Raw genomic sequence first — 25,943 nt, 5'->3', positions numbered from 1 at the left:
GGAGACAAAAGAGCTGGCAAGCACCAATGTACTTCCCTGTTCATTAGCATAGGAACAGAGACACCTGCTGAGGCAGCAGACCTTGCTGCCAGCTCTTGCAGTGCTTTACCATACATTCTGAACTGCTGCGTGGTTGTGCTACTGCTTTTCTGGGACAAACCAGCACCGGCCACAGCACCGCAAGACCCTCCCCCAGAGGATCAGTGTGGGTCTGCACCAAGTGGGTTCCTAAAATTTGGAGTTTTGAAACACACACCTGAGATAAAACACAGGAGTACTGTGCTGCCTGGAAGGCAGACAGCTCAAACAAAGGGTGAAAGCAGGAATCTAATGGAAGCCAGAGACCCAAGAGGCGAGATTGTTTGCTCTTTTGTGAGGGCTTCATGAAGAGTGGTGGGCATAATCTCCCTATTCCAAGGATAAGAGAGCAGGGTGATGCCATTTCCTCCTGCCCATCAGCAGTGACCAACTTCAGTAAGCAGCACAGTGCTCCTCCCTCCACCCAAGTGGAGGCTGGAACCACTTACACCAAGCCCTGACCCCCTGACCTCTGCAGGTGCATCTCCACTAGGGCAAGTCTGCCTGAGAATCAGCACAGCAGGCCCAACCCCCAGAAGACCCAGAAGACCCCATAAATCCCTCACACACCAAGTGAACTGATCATAGAATGCTGCAAAGCTTCAGTTCTAGGGGAAATATGATTTACCTTCTTTTAACAAGCAGACCAAAACACATCTAGTTAAAGTTTGCCACACAGTGGACAAGGTTGAAACACTCCCCACGGCAGGCAGGAAGAAACTCTGCAGAGGACTGATCTGAGGGAAGGAGCAGCCAAAACACAGCAGCAGAGTGCTCACTCTGAAACACCTCCTGAAGTACCAGGCCCAAGACAGTATAGAACCTCTTCTTAATATAGCCATTACTCTCAGAAGCAAGAATATAACAGGCTCTCCTGACAATCACACAAAAAAAGTGACCTAGACAAAATGACAAGAAGGAAGAATTCACCCCAAAAGAAAGAATAGGAAGCAGAATGTCCAGGGATTTAATCAAAACAAATGTAAATAAGATACCTGAACTAGAATTTAAAACAACAGTCCTAAGGATATTAGCTGGGCTTGAGAAAAGCATAGAAAACACTAGAGAATTCCTTAGCGCAGAGATAAAAGAGCTAAAAACTAGTGAGGTCAAAGTAAAAAATGTTGTAACTGAGATGCAAAACCAACTGGATGCAATGACAATGAGGATGGACAAAGCACAGGAGTGAATCAGTGGTATAGAATATAAAATTATGCAAAATAATGAAGCTGAAAAGAAGCAGGGGCGGGTAGGGGAGGGAAGTATTAGGTCATGAGTGTAGACTTAGGGAACTCAGCAACTCCTTAAAGTGTAATAACATTCGTATCATAGGAGTCCCAGAGAAGAAGAGGGAAAAAGATGGCAGAAGGTTTATTTGAGGAAATTATAGCTGAAAATGTACCCAATCTGGTGAAGGAAACAGATCTCAAAATCCAAGAGGTGCAGAAAACTCCCATAAAATTCAACAAAACCCAGCCCACACCAAGACATATTGTAGTAAGATTCACAAAATACACAGACAAGGAAAGAAACCTGAAAGCAGCAAGGGGAAAAAAGTCCTTAACCTACAAGAGAAGACAGATCAGGTTCACAGCAGCCCTGTCCGCAGAAACTTGGCAGGCCAGAAGGGAATGGCATGATATGTTCAACATTCTGAATGGGAAAAATATGCAGCCAAGAATACTTTATCCAGCAAGCTGTTATTCAGAATAGAAGAAGAGATAAAGAGTTTCCCAAACAAAAACTAAAGGGGTTCATGACCACTGAACCAACCCTGCAAGAAAAATTAATGGGGGCTCTTTGAATGGGAAAGAAAGACCAAAAGCAACAACAAAAAAAGGAACAGAGAACATCACTAGAAACACCAACTTTACAGGTAACACAGTGGCACTGAATTCATGTCTATCAGTAATCAACCTGAATGTAAAAGGAATAAATGCTGTAATCAAAAGACATAGGGTATCAGAATGGATAAAAAAAAAAACAAAAAAAAAAAAAACACAAGACCCATCTATAAGCTGCCTACCAGAGACTCATTTTAGAGCTAAAGACACCTGCAGATTGAAAGTGAGGGAATGGAGAACCATCTATCATGCTAACGGACATCAAAAGAAAGCTGGAGTAGCCATACTTATACCAGACAAACTAGATCTTAATTTATTTTATTTTATTTTTATTTTTTATGAATATAATTTATTGTCAAATTGGCTTACATACAACACCCATTGCTCATCTCAACAAATGCCCTCCTCAATGCCCATCACCCATTTCCCCCCTCTTCCCCCCCCCATCTACCCTGTTTCTTCTCTGTATTTAAGAGTCTCTTGTGGTTTGCCTCCCTCCCTCTCTTTTTGTAACTATAGTTTTTCCCCATCCCCTCCCCCATGGCCTTCTGTTAAGTATCTCAGGATCCACATATGAGTGAAAACATATGATATCTGTCCTTCTCTGGCTGACTTATTTCACTCAGCATAGTACCTTCCAGTTCCATCCACGTTGCTGCAAATGGCATGATTTCATTCTTTCTCATTGCCAAGTAGTATTCCATTGTATATATAAATCACATCTTCTTTATCCATTCATCAGTTGATGGACATTTAGGCTCTTTCCATGATTTGGCTAGTGTTGAGAGTGCTGCTATAAACATTGGGGTACACATGCCCTTATGCATCAGCACTCCTGTGTCCCTTGGGTAAGTTCCTAGTAGTGCTATTGTTGGGTCATAAGGTAGTTCTATTTTTAATTTTTTGAGGAACCTCCACACTGGTTTCCAGAGCGGCTGCACCAGTTTGCATTCCCACCAACAGTGCAAGAAGGTTCCCATTTCTCCACATCCTTGCCAGCATCTGTAGTTTTCTGATTTGTTTATTTTAGCAACTCTGACCGGTGTGAGGTGGTATCTCAGTGTGGCTTTGAATTGTATTTCCCTGATGATGAGTGACGTTGAGCATCTTTTCATGTGTCTATTAGCCATCTTGATGTCTTCTTTAGAAAAGGGTCTATTCATGTCTTCTGCCAATTTCTTCACTGGACTGGGCATTTTGGTTATTGACTTTGGTAAGTTCTTTATCGATTTTTGGATACTAGCACTTTATCTGATATGTCATTTGCAAATATCTTTTCCCATTACGTCGCTTGCCTTTTAGTTTTGTTGATTGTTTTCCTTTGTGGTGCAGAAGATGTTTATCTTGATGAGGTCCTAATAGTTCATTTTTGCTTTTAACTCCCTTGCCCTTTGGAGATGTGTTGAGTAAGAAGTTGCTGCGGCTGAGGTCAAAGAGGTTGTTGCCTGCTTTCTCCTCTAGGGTTTTGATGATTTACTGTCTCACATCTAGGTCTTTCATCCATTTGAGTTTATTTCTGTGTATGGTGTAAGAAAGTGGTCTAGTTTCGTTCTTCTGCATGTTGCTGTCCAGTTCTCCCAGTACCATTTGCTAAAGAGACTGTCTTTTTTCCATTGGATGCTCTTTCCTACTTTGTCAAAGATTAATTGGCCATACATTTGTGGGTCCAGTTCTGGGTTCTCTGACAAACTAGATTTTAAACCAAAGACTGTAACAAGAGATGAAGAAGGGCACTATATCATAATTAAGGGGTCTATCCATCAAGAAGATTTAACAGTTATAAATATTTGTGCCCCCAGTGTGAAGCACCCAAATATATAAATCAATTAATAACAAACATAAACTCATTGATAATAATTAGACAATAATAAGTAGGGGACTTTAACACCCTTCATAGAGCAATGTTCAGAACATCTAAGCAGAAAATTACCAAGGAAACAGTGACTTTGAATGACACACTGAACCGAATGGACTTTACAGATATATTCAGAACATTTCATCCCAAAGCATATACACATTTTTTTCTTTTTAAATTTTTTTTCATGTTTATTTATTTTGAGAGAGAAAGAGAAGAGAGGGAGGGAGGGAGGGAGGGAGGGAGAGAGGGAGAGAAAGAATCCCAAGCAGGCTCCTCACTGTCATTGGGGAGCTTGACATGGGGCTCAATCTTATGATGAACTGTAAGATTATGACCTGAGGAGAAATCAAGAGTCAGAAGCTCAACTGACTGAGCCACCCAGGCACCCCTATACATTTTTTTTCTAGTGCACATGGAACATTCTATAGAATAGATCACATACTGTGTCACAAATCAGCCCTTAACAAGAACCAAGAGATTGAGTTCATACCATGCATGTTTTCAGACCACAATGCTATGAAACTTAGTCAACCACAAGAAAAAATTTGGCCAGACCGCAAATACATGGAGGTTAAAGAACATCATACTGAAGAATGAAGGGTTAACCAGGAAATTAAAGAAGAATTTAAAAATTACATGGAAGCAGAGTTCCTTGGTGGCTCAGCTGGGTAAGCATCAGACTTCAGCTTAGGTTATGATCTCACAGTTTGTGGGTTCAAGCCGCACATTGGACTGTGTGTTAATAGCTCAGAGCCTGGGGCCTGGTTCAGATTCTGTGTCTCCCTGTCTCTGCCCCTCCCCTGCTTACGCTCTGCCTTTCTCTCTCTCTCTTAAAAATAAATAAACCTAAAATTTTTTTAATTACATGGAAGCAAATGAAAGTGAAAACACAACAGTCTAACACCTTTGGAATGCAGCAAAGGCAGTCCTAAGGGGGAAGTGTCTTACCTTAAGAAGTAAGAAAAGCCTCTAACCTAACACCTAAAAGAACAGCAAATAAAGCCTAAAGCAAGAAGAAGGGAAATAATAAAGATTAGAACAGAAATAAATGATACAGAAACAAACAAACAAACAAACAAAAAGCCAGTAGAACCAATGAATGAACTAAGAGCTGGTTCTTTAAAAGAATTATGAAAATTGATAAACCCCTGGCCAGACTTATCAAAAAGAAAAGAGAAAGGACCCAGATAAATAAAATCACAAATGAAAGAGGAGAGCACAACCAACACCACAGAAATAAAACAGTCATAAGAGAATATTGTGAAAAATTATATGCCAACAAACTGGGAAATCTGGAAAAAATGGATAAATTCCTAGAAATATACAAACTACCAAAACTGAAACAGGTAGAAATAGAAAATTTGAACAGACCCATAACTAGCAAAGGGATTCAATCAGTGACAAAAAAATCTCCCAACAAACAACAGTCCAGGGCCAGATGACTTCCAGGGGACTTCTACCAAACATTTAATAAGAGTTAATACCTATTCTTCTGAAACTGTTTCAAAAAATAGAAATGGAAGGAAAACTTGCAAACTCATTGTGTGAGCCAGGATTACCTTGGTCCCCAAACCACACAAAGGCCCCACTAAAAAGGAGAATTACAGGCCAATATCTGTGATGAACATGGATGCAGAAATTCTCAACAAGATACTAGCAAATTGAATCCATTGGTACATTAAAAGAATTACTGAGAATAAACCTGGACCATGTTATTACACAATACACAAAAATAAACTCAAAATGTATGAAAGACCTAAATGTGAGACAGGAAGCCATCAAAATCCTAGAGGAGAATGCAGGCAAAAATGTCTTTGACCTCAGCCACAGCAACTTCTTACTCAACACGTCTCCGGAGGCAAGGGAAACAAAAGCAAAAGTGAACTCTGGGACCTCATCAAAATAAAAAGTTTCTGTACAGTGAAGGAAACAATCAGCAAAAGTAAAAGGCAACTGACAGAATGGGAGAAGATATTTGCAAATGACATATCAGATAAAGGGTTAGTATCCAAAATCTATAAAGAACGTATCAAACTCAACACCCAAAAAACAAATAATCCAATGAAGAAATGGGCAAAAGACATGAATAGACACTTCTCCAAGGAAGATATCCAAATGGCCAACCAACACGTGAAAAAATGCTCAACATCACTTATCATCAGGGAAATACAAATCAAAACCACAATGAGATACCACCTCACACCTATCAGAATGGCTAACATTAACAACTCAGACAACAACAGATGTTGGTGAGGATGTGGAGAAAGAGGATCTCTTTTGCATTGTTGGTGGGAATGCAAGCTGGTGCAGCCACTCTGGAAACAGTATGGAGGTTCCTCAAAAAAACTCAAAACAGAGGGTGTGATACAGGTTTCAAAGGGACACATGCACCCCCATGTTTATAGCAGCACTATCAACAATAGCCAAAGTATGGAAAGAGCCCAAATGTCCCTCGATGGATGAATGGATAAAGAAGATGTGGTATATATATACAATGGAGTATTACTCAGCAATCAAAAAGAATGAAATCTTGCCATTTACAACTACATGGATGGAACTGGAGGGTATTAGGCTAAGTGAAATTAGTCAGAGAAAGACAAACATCATATGATTTCACTCATATGAGGACTTTAAGGGACAAAACAGATGAACATAAGGGAAGGGAAACAAAAATAATATAAAAACAGGAAGGGGGACAAAACAGAAGAGACTCATAAATATGGAGAACAAACTGAGGGTTACCGGCGGGGGGGGGGGGGGTTGTGGGAGGGGGGTTGGGCCAAATGGGTAAGGGGCACTAAGGAATCTACTCCTGAAATCATTGTTGCACTATATGCTAACTAATTTGGATGTAAATTAAAAAAAAATAAAAAATAAAATTAAAATTAAAATAAATAAATAAATAAATAAATAAATAAATAAATAAATAAATAAATAAAAGAATTATTGACCAGAATCAAGTGGGATTTATTCCTGGGCTGCAGGGGTAATTCAGTATTCACAAATCAATCAGTGTGATATACCACAGAAGCATTTGACAAAGCACAATATCCATTCTTGATGAAAACCCTCAACAAAATAGGTATAGATGGAGCATACCTCAACATCATATAGGCAATATAAGAAAGGCCAATAGCTAATATCCTCAGTGGGGAAAACCTGAGAGCTTTTCCTCTACGGCCAGGAACAAGACAGGGATGTCCCACTCTCACCATTGTTACTTAACATAGTACTGAAAGTCCTAGCCTTAGCAATCAGACACCAAAAAGAAATAAAAGACATCTAAATTGGCAAGGAAGAAGTCAAACTTTCATTATTTGTGGATGACATAATACTCTGTAGAAAACCCAAAAGACTCCACCAAAAAATTGCTAGAGCTGATACATGAAATCAGTCAAGTCACAAGATACAAAATCAACATACAAAAATCTGTTGCGTTTCTATACACCAATAATGAAGCAGCAGAAAGAGAAATCAAGGAATTGATCCCATTTACAACTGCACCAAAAACTGTAAGATAGCTAGGAATAAACCTAACCAAAGAGGCTGTACTCTGTACTCTGAAAACTATAGAACACTTATGAAAGAAACTGAAGAGGACAAAAAGAAATGCAAACACCTTTCATGCTAATGGATTGGAAGAACAAATATTGTTAAAATGTCTATACTACCCAACGCAGTCTACATATTTAATGCAGTCCCTATTAAAATACCATCAGCATTGTTCTTTCTTAAAAAAAATTTTTTTTGGGGGCGCCTGGGTGGCACAGTTGGTTAAGCGTCTGACTTCAGCCAGGTCACGATCTCGCGGTCCGTGAGTTCGAGCCCCGCGTCAGGCTCTGGGCTGATGGCTCGGAGCCTGGAGCCTGTTTCTGATTCTGTGTCTCCCTCTCTCTCTGCCCCTCTCCCGTTCATGCTCTGTCTCTCTCTGTCCCAAAAATAAAAAAAATTAAAAAAAAATTTTTAATGTTTATTTAGTTGTTTTTTTTTTTGTTTTTTTTTTTTCGAAAGAAAGCACAAGTAGAGAAGGGGCAGAAAGAACAGAAGACACAGAATCCAAAGCAGGCTCCAGGCTCTGAACTGTCAGCACAGAGCCCGATGCTGGGCTCAAACTCATGAACCATGAGATCATGACCTGAGCTAAAGTTGGACACTTAACCAATTGAGCCACCCAGGCGCCCCTCCCCAGCATTATTCACAGAGGTAGATGGAACAATCCTAAAATGTGCATAGAACCACAAAAGGCCCTGAATAGCCAAAGCAGTCCTGAAAAAGAAAAGCAAAGCTGGAGGCATCACAATTCCAAACTTCAAGCTATATTATACAGCTGTAGTGATAAAAAACAGTATGGTACTGGTACAAAAACAGACACATAGATCAATGGAACAGAATAGAAAACCCAGAAATGGACCCACAACTGTATGGTCAACTCATCTTTGAGGTGAAAGCAGGAGAGCAAGAGAGTATATCCATTGGAAAAAATCTCTTCAACAGATGGTTTTGGGAAAACTGGATAGCAAGATGCATAAGAATGAAACTGGACCACTTTCTTACACCATATACAAAAATAAATAAAAATGGATGAAAGACCTAAAGGTGAGACAGGAAACCATCAAAATGCTAGAGGAAAACAGAGACAGCAACTTCTTTGGCCTCCTCCAGAGCAATTTCTTACCAGACACGTTGCTAGAGGCAAGGAAAACAAAAGCAAAAGTGAACTATTGGGGATTCATCAAGATAAAAAGCTTCTGTTCTGCTAAAGAACACTCAACAAAACTAAAAGGCAGCCTATGAAATGGGAGAAGATATTTGCAAATGACACAGTTGATAAAGGGTTAGTATCCAAAGTCCATAAAGAACTTAACAAACTGAACACCCAAAAAGCAAATAATCCAGTTAAGAAATGGACAGAGGACATGAAAAGACATTTTTCCAAAGAAGACATCCAGAAGACTAATAGACACGTGAAAAGATGCTCAACATCACTCATCATCAGGGAAATAGAAATCAAAACCATGATGAGATTCCACCTCCCACTTTTCAGAATGGCTCAAATTAACAACACAGGAGACAACAGGTGAGGAGGAGTAGAGGGGAACCCTCTTGCACTGTTGATGGGAATGCAAACAGGTGCAGCTACTCTGGAAAATAGCATGAAAGTTTTCTAAAAAAATTAAAAATAGAACTACCTTACGACCCAGCAATTACACTACTAGGCATTTACCCAAAGGATACAAAAATACTGATTCTAAGGGACAGATGCACCCTGATGTTTATAGCAGCATTATCAACAAGCAGTAACAAAGTATGGAAAGAGTACAAATATCCATCATCTGATGAATGGATAAAGAAGAGTGGTTTACATGTATATACAATGGAATATTACTCAGCCATCAAAAAGAATGAAATCTTGTCATTTGCAATGATGTGGATGGAGCTAGAGTGTATTATGCTAAGTGAAATAAGTCAGAACTACAAATACCGTATGATTTCACTCATATGTGAAATTTAAGAAACAAAACAAATGATGGGGCACTTGGGTGGCTCAGTCGATTAAGTGTCCAACTTTGGCTCAGGTCATGATCTCATGGTTTGTGAGTTTGAGCCCCACGTCGGGCTCTCCTGACAGCTCAGAGCCTGGAGCCTGCTTCAGATTCTGTCCGCCCCTCTCTCCGCCCCTCGCATGCTCATGCTCTGTCTCTCTCTGTTTCTCAATAACAAATAAATGTTAAAAAATTTTAAAGAGGGGCGCCTGGGTGGCGCAGTCGGTTAAGCGTCCAACTTCAGCCAGGTCGCGATCTCGCGGTCCGTGAGTTCGAGCCCCGCGTCAGGCTCTGGGCTGATGGCTCGGAGCCTGGAGCCTGTTTCCGATTCTGTGTCTCCCTCTCTCTCTGCCCCTCCCCCGTTCATGCTCTGTCTCTCTCTGTCCCAAAAATAAATAAAAAACGTTGAAAAAAAATTAAAAAAAAAAATTTTTAAAGAAAACAGATGAACATATGGGAAGGAAAAAAAGAGAGGGAAGCAAACAATGAGACTCTTAACAAAGAACAAACTGAAAGTTGATGGAGGGAGATGGGTGGAGGATGGGCTAAGTGGGTGCTGAGTATTAAGGAGGGCACTTGTTATGATGAGAACTATGTGTTGTATGTAAGTGATGAATCACTGAGTTCTCCTGGGACCAATATTACAGTATATGTTGACTAACTGAAATTTAAATAAAAATTTGAAAAAAAAAAAAGCAACACACTTTTAGTAAATCCGATCCAGTGATACATAAGCAAAAAGTCATAATAAGGTACATCATGACTAAGTGGGATTTATTCCAGGAATGCCAAGTTGGTTTAACACTTAAAAATCAATCTGTAACTCACCATATTAGGATGAAAAAAAGAAAATCACATGATGGAGAAAAAGTATTACTTCCATTCAAGATGTGTCTGTGTGTATATCTTGGCAGTCTGAGATTAGAAGAGACTTACACTACCTAATAAATACCTCTACAAAAAACATACAATTAATGTATTAAATGGTGACAGAATGAATGCTTCCACTTTAAGAGCAAGGTGGGAGGCCTGGATGGCTCAGTCTGTTAAGCTTCTGACTTTGACTCAGGTCAGATCTCATGATTCGTGAGCTCGAACCCCACATGGGGCTTTATGCTGTCAGCACAGAGCCTGCTTCAGATCCTCTGTTTTCCTCTCTCTGCCCCTCCCCTGCTTGCTCTCTCTCTCAAATAAACATTAAAAAGTATATATATATTTTTTAAAAAGAGCAAGGAGAGGATGTCTACTCTTCTTTCTGTTCAACATTTCAGTAGAGCTTCTAGCAAATGTAGTAAGGCAAGAAAGCAGAATAAGGGGCGCCTGGGTGGCGCAGTCGGTTAAGCGTCCGACTTCAGCCAGGTCACGATCTCGCGCTCCGTGAGTTCGAGCCCCGCGTCGGGCTCTGGGCTGATGGCTCAGAGCCTGGAGCCTGTTTCCGATTCTGTGTCTCCCTCTCTCTCTGCCCCTCCCCCGTTCATGCTCTGTCTCTCTCTGTCCCAAAAATAAATAAAAAATGTTGAAAAAAAAAAATATAAAAAAAAAAAGAAAGCAGAATAAGATGAATACAGACTGAAAAAAAGAAAATTGTCTTTATTAACAGATAACATGATTGCCTACTAGGTAGGAAATCCTAAGGAACTTACAAAATGGCTCCTAGGTCTAATAAGTGAGTTTAACAAGACGTTTGTGTAAAAATCAATCATATTTCTGTATACTAATAACATTCAGAAATTAAATTTAAAAACAATACACTAGGGACACCTGGGTGGCTCAGTTGGTTAAGCGTCTGACTCCAGCTCAAGTCATGACCTTGCAATTTGTGGGTTTGAGCTCTGCATCCGACTCTGTGCTGACAACTCAGAACCTGGAACCTGCTTGGGATTCTGTCTCCCTCGCTCTCTGCCCCTCCCTCACTCACCCTGTCTCTCTCTCTCTCTCTCTCTCTCTCTCTCTCTCTCTCTCTCCCCCTCTCTCTCTCTCTCTCTCTCTCTCAAAAATAATAAGCATAAAAAATTATTAAAACAAATACAATAGCATAAAAATATGACACACTTAGGGATAAATTTGACAGATCTGCAATACCTATGCGCTGAAAGCTATAAAACATTGCTAAGAAAAATTAAAGATCCAAATAAATGAAGAGATAATATTTTTACGGATTGAAAGATTCAATATTGTTAAGATGTCAGTTCTCCCCATATTAATCCATAGCTTCAACACATAGTCCCAATCAAAATGCTAGAAGGGCTTTTTTTGTAGAAATTGAGGTGCTGATTCTAAAATTTATATGGAGATAAAAGGAACCTAGAACAGCCAAAACAACTTTGAAAAAAAGAACATAATACAAGGACTTACACTACCTGATGTTAAGGCTTATTTTAAAGGTAGAATAATCTATATGCATATATAGATCAATGGGACAGAATAGAGAGTGATTTCAAGTGCTGTTTTTATGGGGGTATATACATGTAAAAATTCATCACATTATACACTTTAAATATGTATGTGTTTGTCAATTTTAAATATAACTGTAAAAAATAAAGCAGTCTTTTTTTTTTTTGTAATCATGTAGTGGATGTTCAACCTATTATCAGGTCACTGGAGGAATAGAGCCAAAGAATTATCCTAATGTCAAAGTCTCAAGCAAAACAAAATAAAGTTTGTTAATTCTTTACTCAGAACCAAGGAATAGAGAAATTTATGTTGGTTGTGCTGTAATGCAAGAGTCCATGAAATCACATGTCTGTACAATTCCCCATGCAGTATAATTAGGCTGAATGGCCTCTTGAGAATCCTTCCCACTCTAAGATACTAAAATAGGAGTTTTGGTTTAATTCAAGGCTACACATATTCTTCAGAGAAATGTGAACTTACAAAAGCATAATTTCAAAGGTTCATTGTAGCACTAGCAAGAACAGATGGCCCTAAAATCTGTTTGAGGGATGTTTTATTTTCTGGCCTTCAAAGAATACATTTCTTTTCTCTTAGGGAAGGAGGAGCTGATAGTCCTCTTTTCAAAAGAAGAAAGGGTGTTGCAAATCCAACAATACATTTAAAAAATTATTCACCATGGTCAAGTGGGATTTATTCCTGGGATTCAAGGGTGTTCAGTATTCACAAATCAATAAATATGATGCATAACATCAATAAAAGAAAGGATAAAAATCACATGATTACTTCAATAGATGCAGAAAAAGCATTTGACAAAGTACAACATCCACTCATGTTAAAAACCTTCAACAGAGTGGGTTTAGATGGAACGGACCTCAACATAATAAAGGCCATATACGAAAAACCCACAGTTAACATCATGCTCAATGGCAAAAAAACAGAGCTTTTCCTCTCAGATCAGGAACAAGACAAGGATGTCCACTCTCACCACGTTTATTCAATGTGGTGCTGGAAGTCCTAGCCATAGCATTCAGACAAGAGACGGAAATAAAAGGCATCCAGATTAGTAAGGAAGGAAAACTTTCACTATTTGCAGATGACATGATACTACATATAGAAAACCCTAAAGACTCCAGCAAAAAAACCTTCTAGAACTGATAAATGAATTTAGTAAGGCCACAGGATATAAAATCAATGTATAGAAATCTGTTGCATTTCTGTGCACTAATAATGAAGTAGCAGAAAGAGAAGTTAAGGGGAACCAAAGAATGAAAGGAGTTGGTGAAAAGTGCTCTAGAAAATAGTGCAGGGAAGGGAGGTAGTGTTCCATTGACTATTGGTATAGCTATTTATAGTGTTAAACGTAGAAGACAGTATTTAACCAAAAATTAAAAGGATTCCCAAGAAGGGAAGTGTACCTCCACCGACTGCAACAGGAGGTCACTGCTGACCTCTCTGTGCTCAGACTAAGACCCTCTTCCATGTCTCTGCGTGCCTGTTGATAGGCGTGAACAAGGGCTGCAGGACACTCTGCTTCTAGCCAAACCCCTAGCTTTCCCTGTCTCTCCACACTCACAACTTTGCTGCCACTTTTGGCCCTGAGGTGACCACCAGCTCTAATCTCACATTCAAACACCACAAGAAGTCTCGGACTTCTTGTGAGATGAGGGCATCCCTCATCTCCCACAGTTTAATATCTGTCTGACCCTATCTCTCATCTTGGAAAACCCAAGGGCTCGGTCTTTGTAAATTTTATTTCTCTATCTGTTTCCATGATGATGTATCCAGTCCTCTGGCCTTAAATACTATCTCTATACTGATATCTTGCAAATGTTTTCCTCCAGTCTGAATCCCTCCTCTGTTTTGTACGTTTGAGTATCTTGCTGCCCACTTGACATCTCTACCTGCGTAAGCATCTCAAGCTTAGCAAGTATAACTCTGATATCCTGATCTTCCCTCAAAACTTGCTCTTCTTGCAGCTTCCCTGAGTTGATGGTGCTACCATCCTTCCACTTAACCAGGCCCAAAACTTTTGATCCTCTTTCTTTCATATCTCATGTCTAATCTGCCTGGAAATTCTGCCACCTCTGCCTTCCAGATGTGTCTAGAACCCAACTACTCTCAATCTTTAGACTAGTCTTGGTCTAAGTTATCATCTCTGTTCTGGTTTTGAGTGGTAGACTTCTAAGTGGTCTTCCTGTTAATACCCTTTCCCCCATCACTCTATTCTCAGTACAACAGTCCTATTGATCCAGTTAAAACCAAGTTAGATCACATCAGTCCTCTCCTCAAAACCTTCCAAAGATCTTTTATCTTAGAATAAAACTGCAGTCCTCTATACCATTTGTACTTCTTAACCCATTGCCTCTCTAACTTCATTTCTTTCACCTCTTTTTTCTGTCATTCAGCTTCAGCCACACTGTCCTTAATGTTCCTTGAAACTGCCAGGCCTGCTATCATCCTACCACCCCAGGGCCATTGCACCAGCTATTTTAAATGCCTGTAAAGTTCTTCCTTAGATATTCCCATGGTGTTTCCCTCACTTTCCAATAAGACCTCCCCTGACCATGCTATTTGAAAATGGCACCTGCCTGTTCTCCTGGTCCTGCATCCATGTTTTATTTTTCTGTATAGCACTTTATCCATGTGTAACATTTCATATATTTTACTTACTTAGTTGTTTTTGTTTCTTCCTCCTCTACACACAAAAATGTAAGCTCTGTGAGGGAAGGAATTTGTTCCCTACTGAACAAACCAGGTACCTACTGAACGAACTTACATGGTGCCTGGTACAGGCTACATGCTCAATAAATATTTGCTGAATGAATGAGTGAAGGTTCAAAGGTTCATATTTGATGACATGTAGACCCATAGGACTTCAACATGGGTGCTAGCTTCTGGACATAAGTGAACTCCAGCTGATGGAAATGATAGTCATTTATATTGTTCCAGAATATCTTCAGGAAAGGATATTCCTCTACTATTCCATCATTACTCAACTCAGTGTTCTTTTCAGTTCTATTTTCAACTCAGTTCTATTTTTGTTCCTTTACTCACACTTTCTCTTTATCCAAAGTGTTCTTCCTTTGCACCTGATTTCAAAGCCAATTCAAATATTATACCATTTAGGGAAGCTTCCTAGAATTCTCTATCCCCCAGACAGTATCACTCTTTCTTTCTTCTGTTTTCTTGGCTTTCTGTACTCATGTAACTTGTATAGCAGAGAGTATGAAACCCTTTCTACTCTGAATCTTGAGCCCTCTGAAGGCAGAGAGTATGCCTTTCATTTTTCATTGTATCTCTGGTGCAGTGCTTTCCTAAATTTTCCATGCCTTTTTAGTGTCTTTCTATCTAAAGTTATTTTAAATTGCTTGATATTATAGAATTAAATTGTTAAAACCTTATTTTATTAGATACCCCATCTATATGACACTGCAATTGTATGTGAACCAAAAAATTTTTTTTAAATCATGCCAACACCATTTACTCTCAATATAACTTCAGGAGTAAGACAAACTCCAAATCCATCCGTATTTAATATGATTTACTAGTTTGTATATTCAGCAGATATTTATTGAGCATCTACCATAGGCAGGCCTTATGCCAAGCCAGACAAATTATATAGAAATTGTAGCTGCTCGTCAGGGCCTGCACAAACTTCTCCTGTACATACAATTCGTCTCCACTTTAAATCAAAAGATTAAATAACTGTCATTTTTTAACATGTGATCGCAGAGAGGAAATTAAAGGACATGGCATGTTGATTCAGAGATGGATTCAGTGTTATAACTCCTCACCCATTCCTTCAACACAGTCATTCCTAGAACTGTATTCTTTTAACTGGCTCTTAGAATTTTTGTGGATGGTTAGAATCTGGGGTGGGAAACACAGGAAGATTAAAGCTTCTGTACTGCTTCACTTGGTATGTTAAAATGGTCTTTTGAGATAAGACCCAGATAGCATTTAGCTCATTTCCTGGCTCATGGTTGACACTGCATAGATGTTAGCTATTTTGCACATACTATTGTCACAGCAATTGTTTCCCTCCCTTTTATCAGTATGTCATTTCACTAGCTGTGAGCTCTTAGGAAGGGTCTGAATCCTATTATCTCATCAGAGGTACTTGGTTGAATTACCTGCTACAATTTTTTTTTTTTTTTTTTTAATATATGAAATTTACTGTCAAATTGGTTTCCATACAACACCCAGTGCTCATCCCAAAAGGTGCCCTCCTCAATACCCATCACCCACCCTGCCCTCCCTCCCACCCCCCATCAACCCTCAGTTTGTTCTCAGTTTTTAACAGTCTCTTATGCTTTGGCTCTCTCCCACTCTAACCTCTTTTTTTTTTTTTTTTCCCTTCCCCTCCCCCATGGGTTTCTGTTACGTTTCTCAGGATCCACATAAGAGTGAAACCATATGGTATCTGTCTTTCTCTGTATGGCTTATTTCACTTAGCATCACACTCTCCAGTTCCATCCACGTTGCTACAAAAGGCCATATTTCATTCTTTCTCATTGCCACGTAGTATTCCATTGTGTATATAAACCACAATTTCTTTATCCATTCATCAGTTGATGGACATTTAGGCTCTTTCCATAATTTGGCGATTGTTGAGAGTGCTGCTATAAACATTGGGGTACAAGTGCCCCTATGCATCAGTACTCCTGTATCCCTTGGATAAATTCCTAGCAGTGCTATTGCTGGGTCATAGGGTAGGTCTATTTTTAATTTTCTGAGGAACCTCCACACTGCTTTCCAGAGCGGCTGCACCAATTTGCATTCCCACCAACAGTGCAAGAGGGTTCCCGTCTCTCCACATCCTCTCCAGCATCTATAGTCTCCTGATTTCTTCATTTTGGCCTTTAGCCTCTACTACAAAGCTGTCATCATCAAGACAGCATGGTATTGGCATAAAAACAGACACATAGACCAATGGAATCGAATAGAAACCCCAGAACTAGACCCACAAACGTATGGCCAACTCATTTTTGACAAAGCAGGAAAGAACATCCAATGGAAAAAAGACAGTCTCTTTAACAAATGGTGCTGGGAGAACTGGACAGCAACATGCAGAAGGTTGAAACTAGACCACTTTCTCACACCATTCACAAAAATAAACTCAAAATGGATAAAGGACCTGAATGTGAGACAGGAAACCATCAAAACCTTAGAGGAGAAAGCAGGAAAAGACCTCTCTGACCTCAGCCGTAGCAATCTCTTACTCGGCACATCCCCAAAGGCAAGGGAATTAAAAGCAAAAGTGAATTACTGGGACCTTATGAAGATAAAAACCTGCTACAATTTTATAAGCAGAGTGGAGGAGACAAGCATACAAATTTTATTTACAAACACTTCATCAGTACTTATTATGTTCTTGGTGCTGTTCTAAGCACTTTATAAATATTAATTTACTTAATCTTCCTAACTGCATAAAGTAGTTACTTTTATTATCCTCTTTACAGAGGAGGAAACTGAGACACAGGGAAATCAAGTAACTTGCCCCAGGGCACACGGGGGGTTAGTAGCAAAGCCAAGAAATGCAGGGAGTCTGGTTAATAGCAGTCTTTGCTATTAACCATAAGACAAAGCTGAATGTTGATAATGCAATATATAAGAAATACAGGGTGCTGTGGCAGTTCAAAGAAGGAAGTGGTCATATTGGTGTCTGGAATGAAAGAAGGCTGAATGTAGGAACTGGTATTTTTACTAGGCCTTGTTTTGGGGGATACTTTTTCAGATGTTTGGATATGGGGGATAAAAAGGAAGGCTAAATAATATCATATGCAAGAGCTCAGAGATGGGAAATGGTAGCACATCAGGAAGTAGTCCTGCATATAAGGATATGGTAGGAAGGGAAGCAAGGCAGGAAAGCTGGTTTGGAGTGAGAGGACACAATAGAAAAGATTGATATCATCAGAACTGTGTTTTGGTGAATTTGGAAACATTGTGTGGAATGAATCAGAATTGAAAAAGACTGCAGAAAAACCAGGTGTAAGGTTATTATTATGTCCAGAATAGAGGTAGTTAGATCTTGAATTCTGGTGAAGATAAGGATAGATATAGGAGATACTACAGAATTTGAATTGATAGAACAGAGAAATAGCACAACTAGAAAGTTGAGTGTTGATAACTTTATATGACAAATGTTAAGTTTATTTTATGGTCAGCAAAGTCCTTTAAATACTTAGGAAACTCTTCTCTTGGTGTAAATGCACATGATTTTAAGAAAGTAAAAGTATTCCTTTATAAAGAAATGAAGTTTGTCTATCTCATTGGGCTTGAAATTGACATCTAAGGAAATGATTTCTTAGAGGGTAGCTAATTTATTTAGAATGTCTGAATTGAGAATATTTCTTAATCTGCTTAGTATAGACAAAGTTAGAAACCACTTTAGCCTAATGATTTGGAAGAAATAATAGATAAAAACATTCTTTAAAATTGCTGTATATGGGGGTGCCTGGCTGGCTCAGTTGGTATAGCATGTGACTCTTTATCTCAGAGTTGTGAGTTCGAGCCCTACGTTGGGGATAAAGTTTACTTAAAAAAAATTGCTATATGTAATTATATCAGTTTCTTTCATGTGATACAAATATAAATTGTAAGTAAGAGCCTAAATTAGTCTATGAGTTGACTTTGCTAAGTAGGAATCTTCCTGCTGACTTTTACCCTGTTTGCAAAAGACTTAAATGTAATCTTTAGAAAACCCTGACAGAAGTGGTTTGAATTATTGAGACTGATAAATATCAGTGTGAGAGGAATATATTCAGTTACTATTGGATGCCTCTGGTGATATAATAATATATTAAAACACTAAATTTTGCAAGAGTTATAAACATAACAAAGTAAAGTCATGAGATGATGATATCTTAGAATTGCATTGGTATAGATCTAGGAATAAATTTAACCAAGGAGGTAAAAGACTTATACTTTGAAAAGTATAAAACATTTCTGACAGAAATTGAAGAAAACCTAAATTAATGGGAAGACATCTCATGTTCATGGATTAGAAGACATAATATTGTTAAGATGTCAGTATTATTCAAAGTGGTTCTACAGATCCCATGCCAGCCCTATCAAAATACCCATGGCTTTTTTTTTTCCCCAGAAAAGAAAAAGCCAGTACTCAAATTCTTTTGGAATTGCAAGGGGCTCCAAAGCCAAAATAATCTTGTGTAAGAACAAAATTGTAGTAGTTACCCTTCCAATTTCAAAATCTGCAGGGCTGTAATAATCAAAATAATGTAGACTTAAGAATCTAGAAATAAATCTGTACATTTATGGCCAGTTGATTTTGACAAAGGTGCCAAGACCATTTAATGGTGAAAGAATAGCCTTTAGCAAATAGTTCTAGGACAACTGGATTTCCACATATAAAAGAATGAACGTGTACCTCTACTTCACACTGTGTACAAAATTTAACTCAAAGTGGATCAGTGACCTAAATATAAGAGCTAAAACCATGGAGCTCTTTGATAAAAACATGAGGGTAATTTTTCATGACATTGGATTTAGCAATAAATAATATACCAATAGTACACACAACAAAAAAAATAGATTGGACTTAATAAAAATTAAAATCTTTTGTGTATTGAAGGACATTAACATGAAAGTGAAAACCTACACATGGGAGAAAATATTTGCAAATCATGTATCTGACAAGGGTCTGATATGTAGAGAATATATAAAGAAGTCTTAACTCAGCAACAAAAGACAATCCCATTAAAAAAGGCAAAGGGCAACTTTTTTTTCTAGATATGTTTCCTGAGGCAAGAGAAGCAAAAAGCAAAAATAAACTATCGAGACTACATCAAAATAAAAAGCTTCTGTACAACAAAGGAAACAACAAAACTAAAAGGCAGCCTACAAAATTGGAGAAGATGAAGATATTTGCAAATGACATATCTGATAAAGAGTTAGAATCCAAAATATACAAAGAACTTGTAAAACTCAACACCCAAGAAACAATCCAATTAAAAATGGGCTGAAGACATGAACAGACGTTTCTCCAAATAACACATATAGATGGCCAACAGACGCATGTAAAGCTCTTCATCGCTTACCATCAGGGAAATGCAAATCAAAACTACAGTGAAGGATTACCTCATACCTGTTACCTCATACCTCATACCTGTTAGAATAACAGCCACTATGGAAAACAGTGTGGAGGTTTCTAAAAAGTTAAAAATAGAACTACCCTATGGTCCAGCAATTGCATTACTGGGTATTTACCCAAATAAAAAAAACATGAATTCAAAGGGATACATGCACCCTATGTTTATAGCAGCATTATTTACAATAGTCAAATTATGGAAAGAGTCCAAATGTCTATCGACTGATGAATGGATAAAGAAGAGTGGTATATATATACTACAATGGAATATTTCTCATCCATAAAAACGAATGAAATCTTGTCATTTGCAAGGACATGGATGGAGCTAGAGAATATAATGCTAAGCAAAATAAGTCAGAGAAAGACAAATGCAGTGTGATTTCACTCATGTGGAATTTAAGAAACAAAACAAATGAGCAAGGGGGAAAAAAAGAAACAAATCAAGAAACAGACCCTTAACTATGGGGCGCCTGGGTGGCTCAGTTGGTTAAGTGTCCGACTTTGGCTCAGGTCATGATCTCGCAGTTTGTGAGTTTGAGCCCCGCGTCGGGCTCTGTGCTGACAGCTCAGAGCCTGGAGCCTGCTTCGGATTCTGTGTCTCCCTCTCTCTTTGCCCCTCCCCTGCTCATGCTCTGTCTCCATCTGTCTCAAAAATAAATAAAACATTAAAAAAAAAAAGAAAGAAACAGACCCTTAACCATGGAGAACAAACTGATGGTTTACCAGAGGGGAGGAGGATGAACGCATGGGTTACATAGGTGGTGGGGATTAAGGAGAACACTTGTTGTGATGAGCACTGGGTGATGTACGGAATTGTTGAATCACTAAATTGTACACCTGAAACTAATAAAACACTGTATATCTTTTAAAAATGGGCATAGGACTTGAATAGACATTTCTCCAAAGAAGATATTCAGATGGCCAACAAGCAAATAAAAAGATGCTTAACATCATTAGTCATTAGGGAAATGCAAATCAAAACCACAGTGAGGCACTTCTTCATACCTACTAGGATGGCTATAAAACAACAACAGAAAATAACAAGCGCCAGCAAGGATGTAGAGAAATTGGGACCCTTTTGTGTTGCTGGTGGAAAATGGTTCATCCACTATGAAAAAGTTTGGCAGCTCCTCAGAAAGTTAGACATAGAATTACTGTATAACCCCACAATTCCAAAGAATTGAAAACAGTTACACAAGTAAATGTACATATACATTTATATTAATACTGTTTACAGTAGCCATAAGATGGTTATAGCCCAAATGTCCCTGGTTGGATGGATAAACAAATTGTGGTGTGTGTGTATACATACACAATGGAATGTTATTTGGCCATAAAATGAAGTGAAGTACGATACATGCTACACCATGGATGAGCTTCTAAAACATTATGTTAAAGTGAAAGAAGCCAGGGGCGCCTGGGTGGCTCAGTCGGTTAAGCGTCCAACCTCAGCTCAGGTCACGATCTCACATTCCATGAGTTCGAACCCCGCGTCAGGTTCTATGCCGACAGCTCAGAGCCTGGAGCTTGCTTCAGATTCTGTGTCTCCATCTCTCTGCCCCTTCCCTGCTTGCTCTCTTTCTCAAAAATAAATAAATGTTAAAAAAAATTTAAAAAGTGAAAGAAGCCAGACATGATAGTCACATATTATATGGACCCGTTTGTGTAAAATGTCCAGAATAAATGCACAGAGAATGCAGGTTGGTGGTTAGGATTGGGAGAAACGGGTTAGAGGAACGTTTTTACTTTGGAGTGATTGAAATGTTTTGGAACTAGATAAAGGTTACTGTTGCACACCATTGTGAATATATTAAATGGCCCTGAATTGTTCAACTTTGAAATGGTTAATTTTATGTATGTGAATTTCATCTCACATTATTTTGTTTTGAGTGTAATGATACAAGAATATAAAAAGGTATCAGAACACTCATCTGGTATTTTTCACAGTACTGCAGTTTGTAATATAAGAGGAAGAGGGGAGTAAAACAAAAGTTTTGGACTAGATTTTTGAAAGATTAAAGCCATTAAAGGATTGGACTGCAAAGGCGGACAAATGGCATGGCATGAAGGAAAAAAGGGAACTAAAAAACAAATTATCGCTATCCTATTTCAACCAGAAGCCAGAGTTTAGCACCAAGATAATGTTAAGTTCAGATTTGTTTACTATATACAAAATGGTGGCCTGTGAGTTTTTTCAGGTTAGGTGCAGAATTACTATCTTAAATCTTGTGATCAGAACAAAACATTTGTTAAAAAGACTGTCCTTTTTCCAATGGATTTTCTTTCTTGCTTTATTGAAGATTAGTTGACCATAGAGTTGTGGAGCCATTTCTGGGTTTTCTATTCTGTTCCATTGATCTATGTGTCTTATTTTGTACCAGTATCATACTGGATTGATTACCACAGCTTTGTAATATAGCTTGAAGTTTGGAATCATGATGCCTCCAGCTTTGCTTTTCTTTTTCAGGATGACTTTGGCTATTCGGGATCTTTCCTGGTTCTATAGAAATTTTAGGATTGTTTGTTCTAGCTCTGTGAAAAATGATGATGTTATTTTGATAGGAATTTCATTAATTATGTAGGTTGTTTTGGGTAGCATAGGCATTTAAACAATATTTGTTCTTCCTATCCATGAACATGGAATGTGTTTCCATTTCTTTGTGTCCTCTTCGGTTTCTTTCATTAGTGTTCTATGGTTTTCAGAGTACAGATCTTTTGCCTCTTTGGATAGGTTTAGTCCTAGGTATCTTATGGTTCTTGGTACAGTTGTAAATGGGATCAATTCCTTGATTTCTCTTTCTGCTGCTTCATTATTGATGTATAGAAATGCAACAGATTTTTGTATGTTGATTTTGTATCCTGCGACTTGACTGATTTTCCTGTATCAGCTCTAGCAATTTTTTTGGTGGAGTCTTTGGGTTTTCTTCATAGAAAATCATATCATCTGCAAATAATGAAAGTTTGACTTCTTTGCCGATTTGGATGCCTTTTATTTCTTTTTGTCTAATTGCTGAGGCTAGGACTTCCGTTACTATGTTAAATAGTGAACATCCCAGTCTTGTTCCTGACCATAGAGGGAAAGCTCTCAGTTTTTCCCCAGGGAGGATTACATTAGCTGTGGAAAAAAAGACAGTCTCTTCAACAAACGGCATTGGAAAAACTGGACAGCAATGTGCAGAATGAAACTGGACCACTTACTTACACCATACAGAAAAATAAATTCAAAATAGATGAAAGACCTGAAGGTGAGACAGGAAACCATCAAAATGCTAGAGGAGAATACAGGCAGCAATCTCTTTGACATTGGCTAGAGCAATTTCTTACTAGACACTTTGCTGGAGGCAAGGAAAACAAAAGAAAAATGAACTATTGGGACCTCATCAAGATAAAAAGTTTCTGCATAGTGAAGGAAACAGTCAATAAAACTAAAAGGCAACCTTTGGAATGGGAGAAGATATTTGCAAATGACATAGTTGGTAAAGGGTTGGTGTCCAAAGTCTATAAAGAACTTAACAAACTCAACACCCAAAAAACAAATAATCCAGTTAAGAAATAGAGGACATGAAAAGACATTTTTCCAAAGAAGACATCCAGAAGACTAATAGACACATGAAAAGATGCTCGACATCACTCATCATCAGGGAAATAGAAATCAAAACCATGATGAGATTCTACCTCACACTTTTCAGAATGGCTAACAGGAGACAACAGGTGTTGGTGAGGATGAGAAGAAAGGGGAACCTCTTGCACTGTTGGTGGGAATGCAAACTGGTACAGCCATGTTGGTGGGAATGCAAACTGGTGCAGCCACTCTGGAAAACAGTATGGAAGTTTCTCAAAAAAATTAAAAATAGAACTACCCTATGACCCAGCAATTACACTACTAGGTATTTACCCAGAGGATACAAAAATACTGATTTGAAGGGACACATAGCCACATTATGGAAAGAGCCCAAACATCCATCAACTGATGAATGGATAAAGAAGGTGTGAGAGAGTGTGTGTGTGTGTGTGTGTGTGTGTGTGTGTGTGTGTGATGGAATATTATTCAGCCATCAAGAAAAGAATGAAATGTGCCATTTGCAATAATGTGGGATGGAGCTGGAAAATATTATACTAAGCAAAATAAGTCAGAGAAAGACAAATACCATATGATTTCACATATATGTGAAATTTAAAAAACAAAACAGATGAACAGAGGGGGGAAAAGAAAGAGGCAAACCATAAAACAGACTCTTAACAATAGAGAACAAACTGAGGATTGATGGAGGGAGGTGGGAAGAGGATGGACTAGATGGGTGATGGGCATTAAGGATGGCAGTTGTGATGAGCACTGGATGTTATCTGTAGTGATAAATCACTAAATTCTCCCGAAACTAATATTACACTATATATTAACAAACTGGAATTTAAACAAAAACTTGAAAAAAAAAGAACAAAGCAACATATTAGTGATTTCTTAGAAGATTTCAAACAAGTTAGTAAAACTAAGAAACAATGGAGTATATTTCTAGAGGAAAACCCTCACTCCTTTGTGCAAATATGAAAAAATAAGGCAGATGCACTTACATATGGGGCATTCTTTTGACTTAGAATTTCAGTGAATATGTCCTCAGAGAATCTAGTGGGTAGGAGGAATTACTGTAATTAACTAAACTAATGTTACTTGAGTTCAGTACAGCAACAAAAGGACCAAAAAAAAAAAAATGAATGCAAATATGTCTTGTGCTTATTTAGGTTATAATATAAATCACCTATAAAGTGCAAAGAGAATTTTTGTATATGTTGATTTCTTTTTTTTTTTTTTCAATGTTTATTTTTGAGAGAGACAGAGCATGAGGAGTGGGGAGGGGGAGAGAGAGAGAGGGAGAGACAGAATCCAAAGCAGACTCCTGTCCCTGAGCTGTCAGCACAGAGCCTGATGTGGGGCTCAAATCCATGAACCATGAGATCATGACCTAAGCCAAAATCGGATGCTTAACTGACTGAGCCACCCAAGTGCCCCTATATGTTGATTTTTTTTATTTTTTATTTTTTATTAAAAAAATTTTTTTTTAACGTTTATTTATTTTTGAGACAGAGAGAGAGACAGAGTATGAACGGGGGAGGGTCAGAGAGAGAGGGAGACACAGAATCTGAAACAGGCTCCAGGCTCTGAGCTGTCAGCACAGAACCCGACACGGGGCTCGAACTCACTGGCCACGAGATCATGACCTGAGCGAAGTCGGACGCTCAGCCAAGCCACTCAGGCACCCCGATTTTTTTTTATTAATGGTGACTGATGTTCACTTTGTTTTCATTATTTAGTAGCCTCTTTGCCACTTTAATAGATAATAATATTGGTTTTTTTGCCTTTGAGAAGGTAAAAGAGTTGTGCTGTGTGAGACCCCCAAAAGTGCCCATTTTTGGCAGAATAAGAAAGTTAATCTTCTTGCATTTGATTATAGATGATGAAAGCCATGAACAAGTCCAATGAACATGTCCTGGCAGGAGGTGCCTGCTTCAATGAGAAGGCAGACTCTCATCTGGTGTGTGTACAGAATGATGATGGAAACTATCAGACCCAGGCTATCAGTATTCACAATCAGCCCAGAAAGGGTGAGTATTTGAGGTGATTGACATGGTAAGAATATAAAGTTGTACTGGACATGGGAAGTTGGATATCTCAGCCCCATAACTCTCACTTTCTAGCGAGGTGAATTTTTAAATTCACTTTGATGAATTTAACCTCTCCATCCTTATTTTCCAAGATTATGTTGACTCCCCAAATAGCCAGACTCAAAGTTGCACATGGAATCTCTATTATTGAGGAGAACATGTTGAAAATTCTGTATCGGGATATTGTCATGGCCAGAACTGGTATTTGAAAGTAGGAAGAGTAGGCCCCTTAGTGAGAATATACTTAGGTAGGTTTGAAACTTGTTGGATGACCATATCTAAAGAATGTTAATTAATAGGTTGACTGAACTCTGAAAGAAGGCTTCTTGGTTCAGTGGCACTCGTAATGTGGGCTCATCACTTAGGAGATTGTTAGAAATGAAGGATCTGTACCCAAGATCTGCTAAATTACAATTTGCATTTTAATAAGATCCCTGTGTTAAATGCACATTGAAATA

The 25,943-nt window shown here is 38.4% G+C and overlaps 1 protein-coding gene across 4 annotated transcripts in view; it reads left to right on the top strand.

Annotated features, from left to right (window-relative positions):
- Positions 1-25,943, top strand: part of ZFYVE9 (zinc finger FYVE-type containing 9) — a 145,860-nt gene that overhangs the window by 107,418 nt on the left and 12,499 nt on the right. For all 4 annotated transcript variants that reach the window (XM_058717401.1, XM_058717403.1, XM_058717402.1 and 1 more), the window contains one exon: positions 25,275-25,425. In XM_058717401.1, the coding sequence (XP_058573384.1) occupies positions 25,275-25,425 (151 nt within the window). The remainder of the gene's footprint in view (positions 1-25,274; positions 25,426-25,943) is intronic.

This window comes from Neofelis nebulosa, chromosome 2, assembly GCF_028018385.1.
Source record: "Neofelis nebulosa isolate mNeoNeb1 chromosome 2, mNeoNeb1.pri, whole genome shotgun sequence".
Classification (NCBI taxonomy): Eukaryota; Metazoa; Chordata; class Mammalia; order Carnivora; family Felidae; genus Neofelis; species Neofelis nebulosa.
Note: the sequence above shows the minus strand (reverse complement) of the source record. Positions and strands in the feature narration are given on the sequence as shown.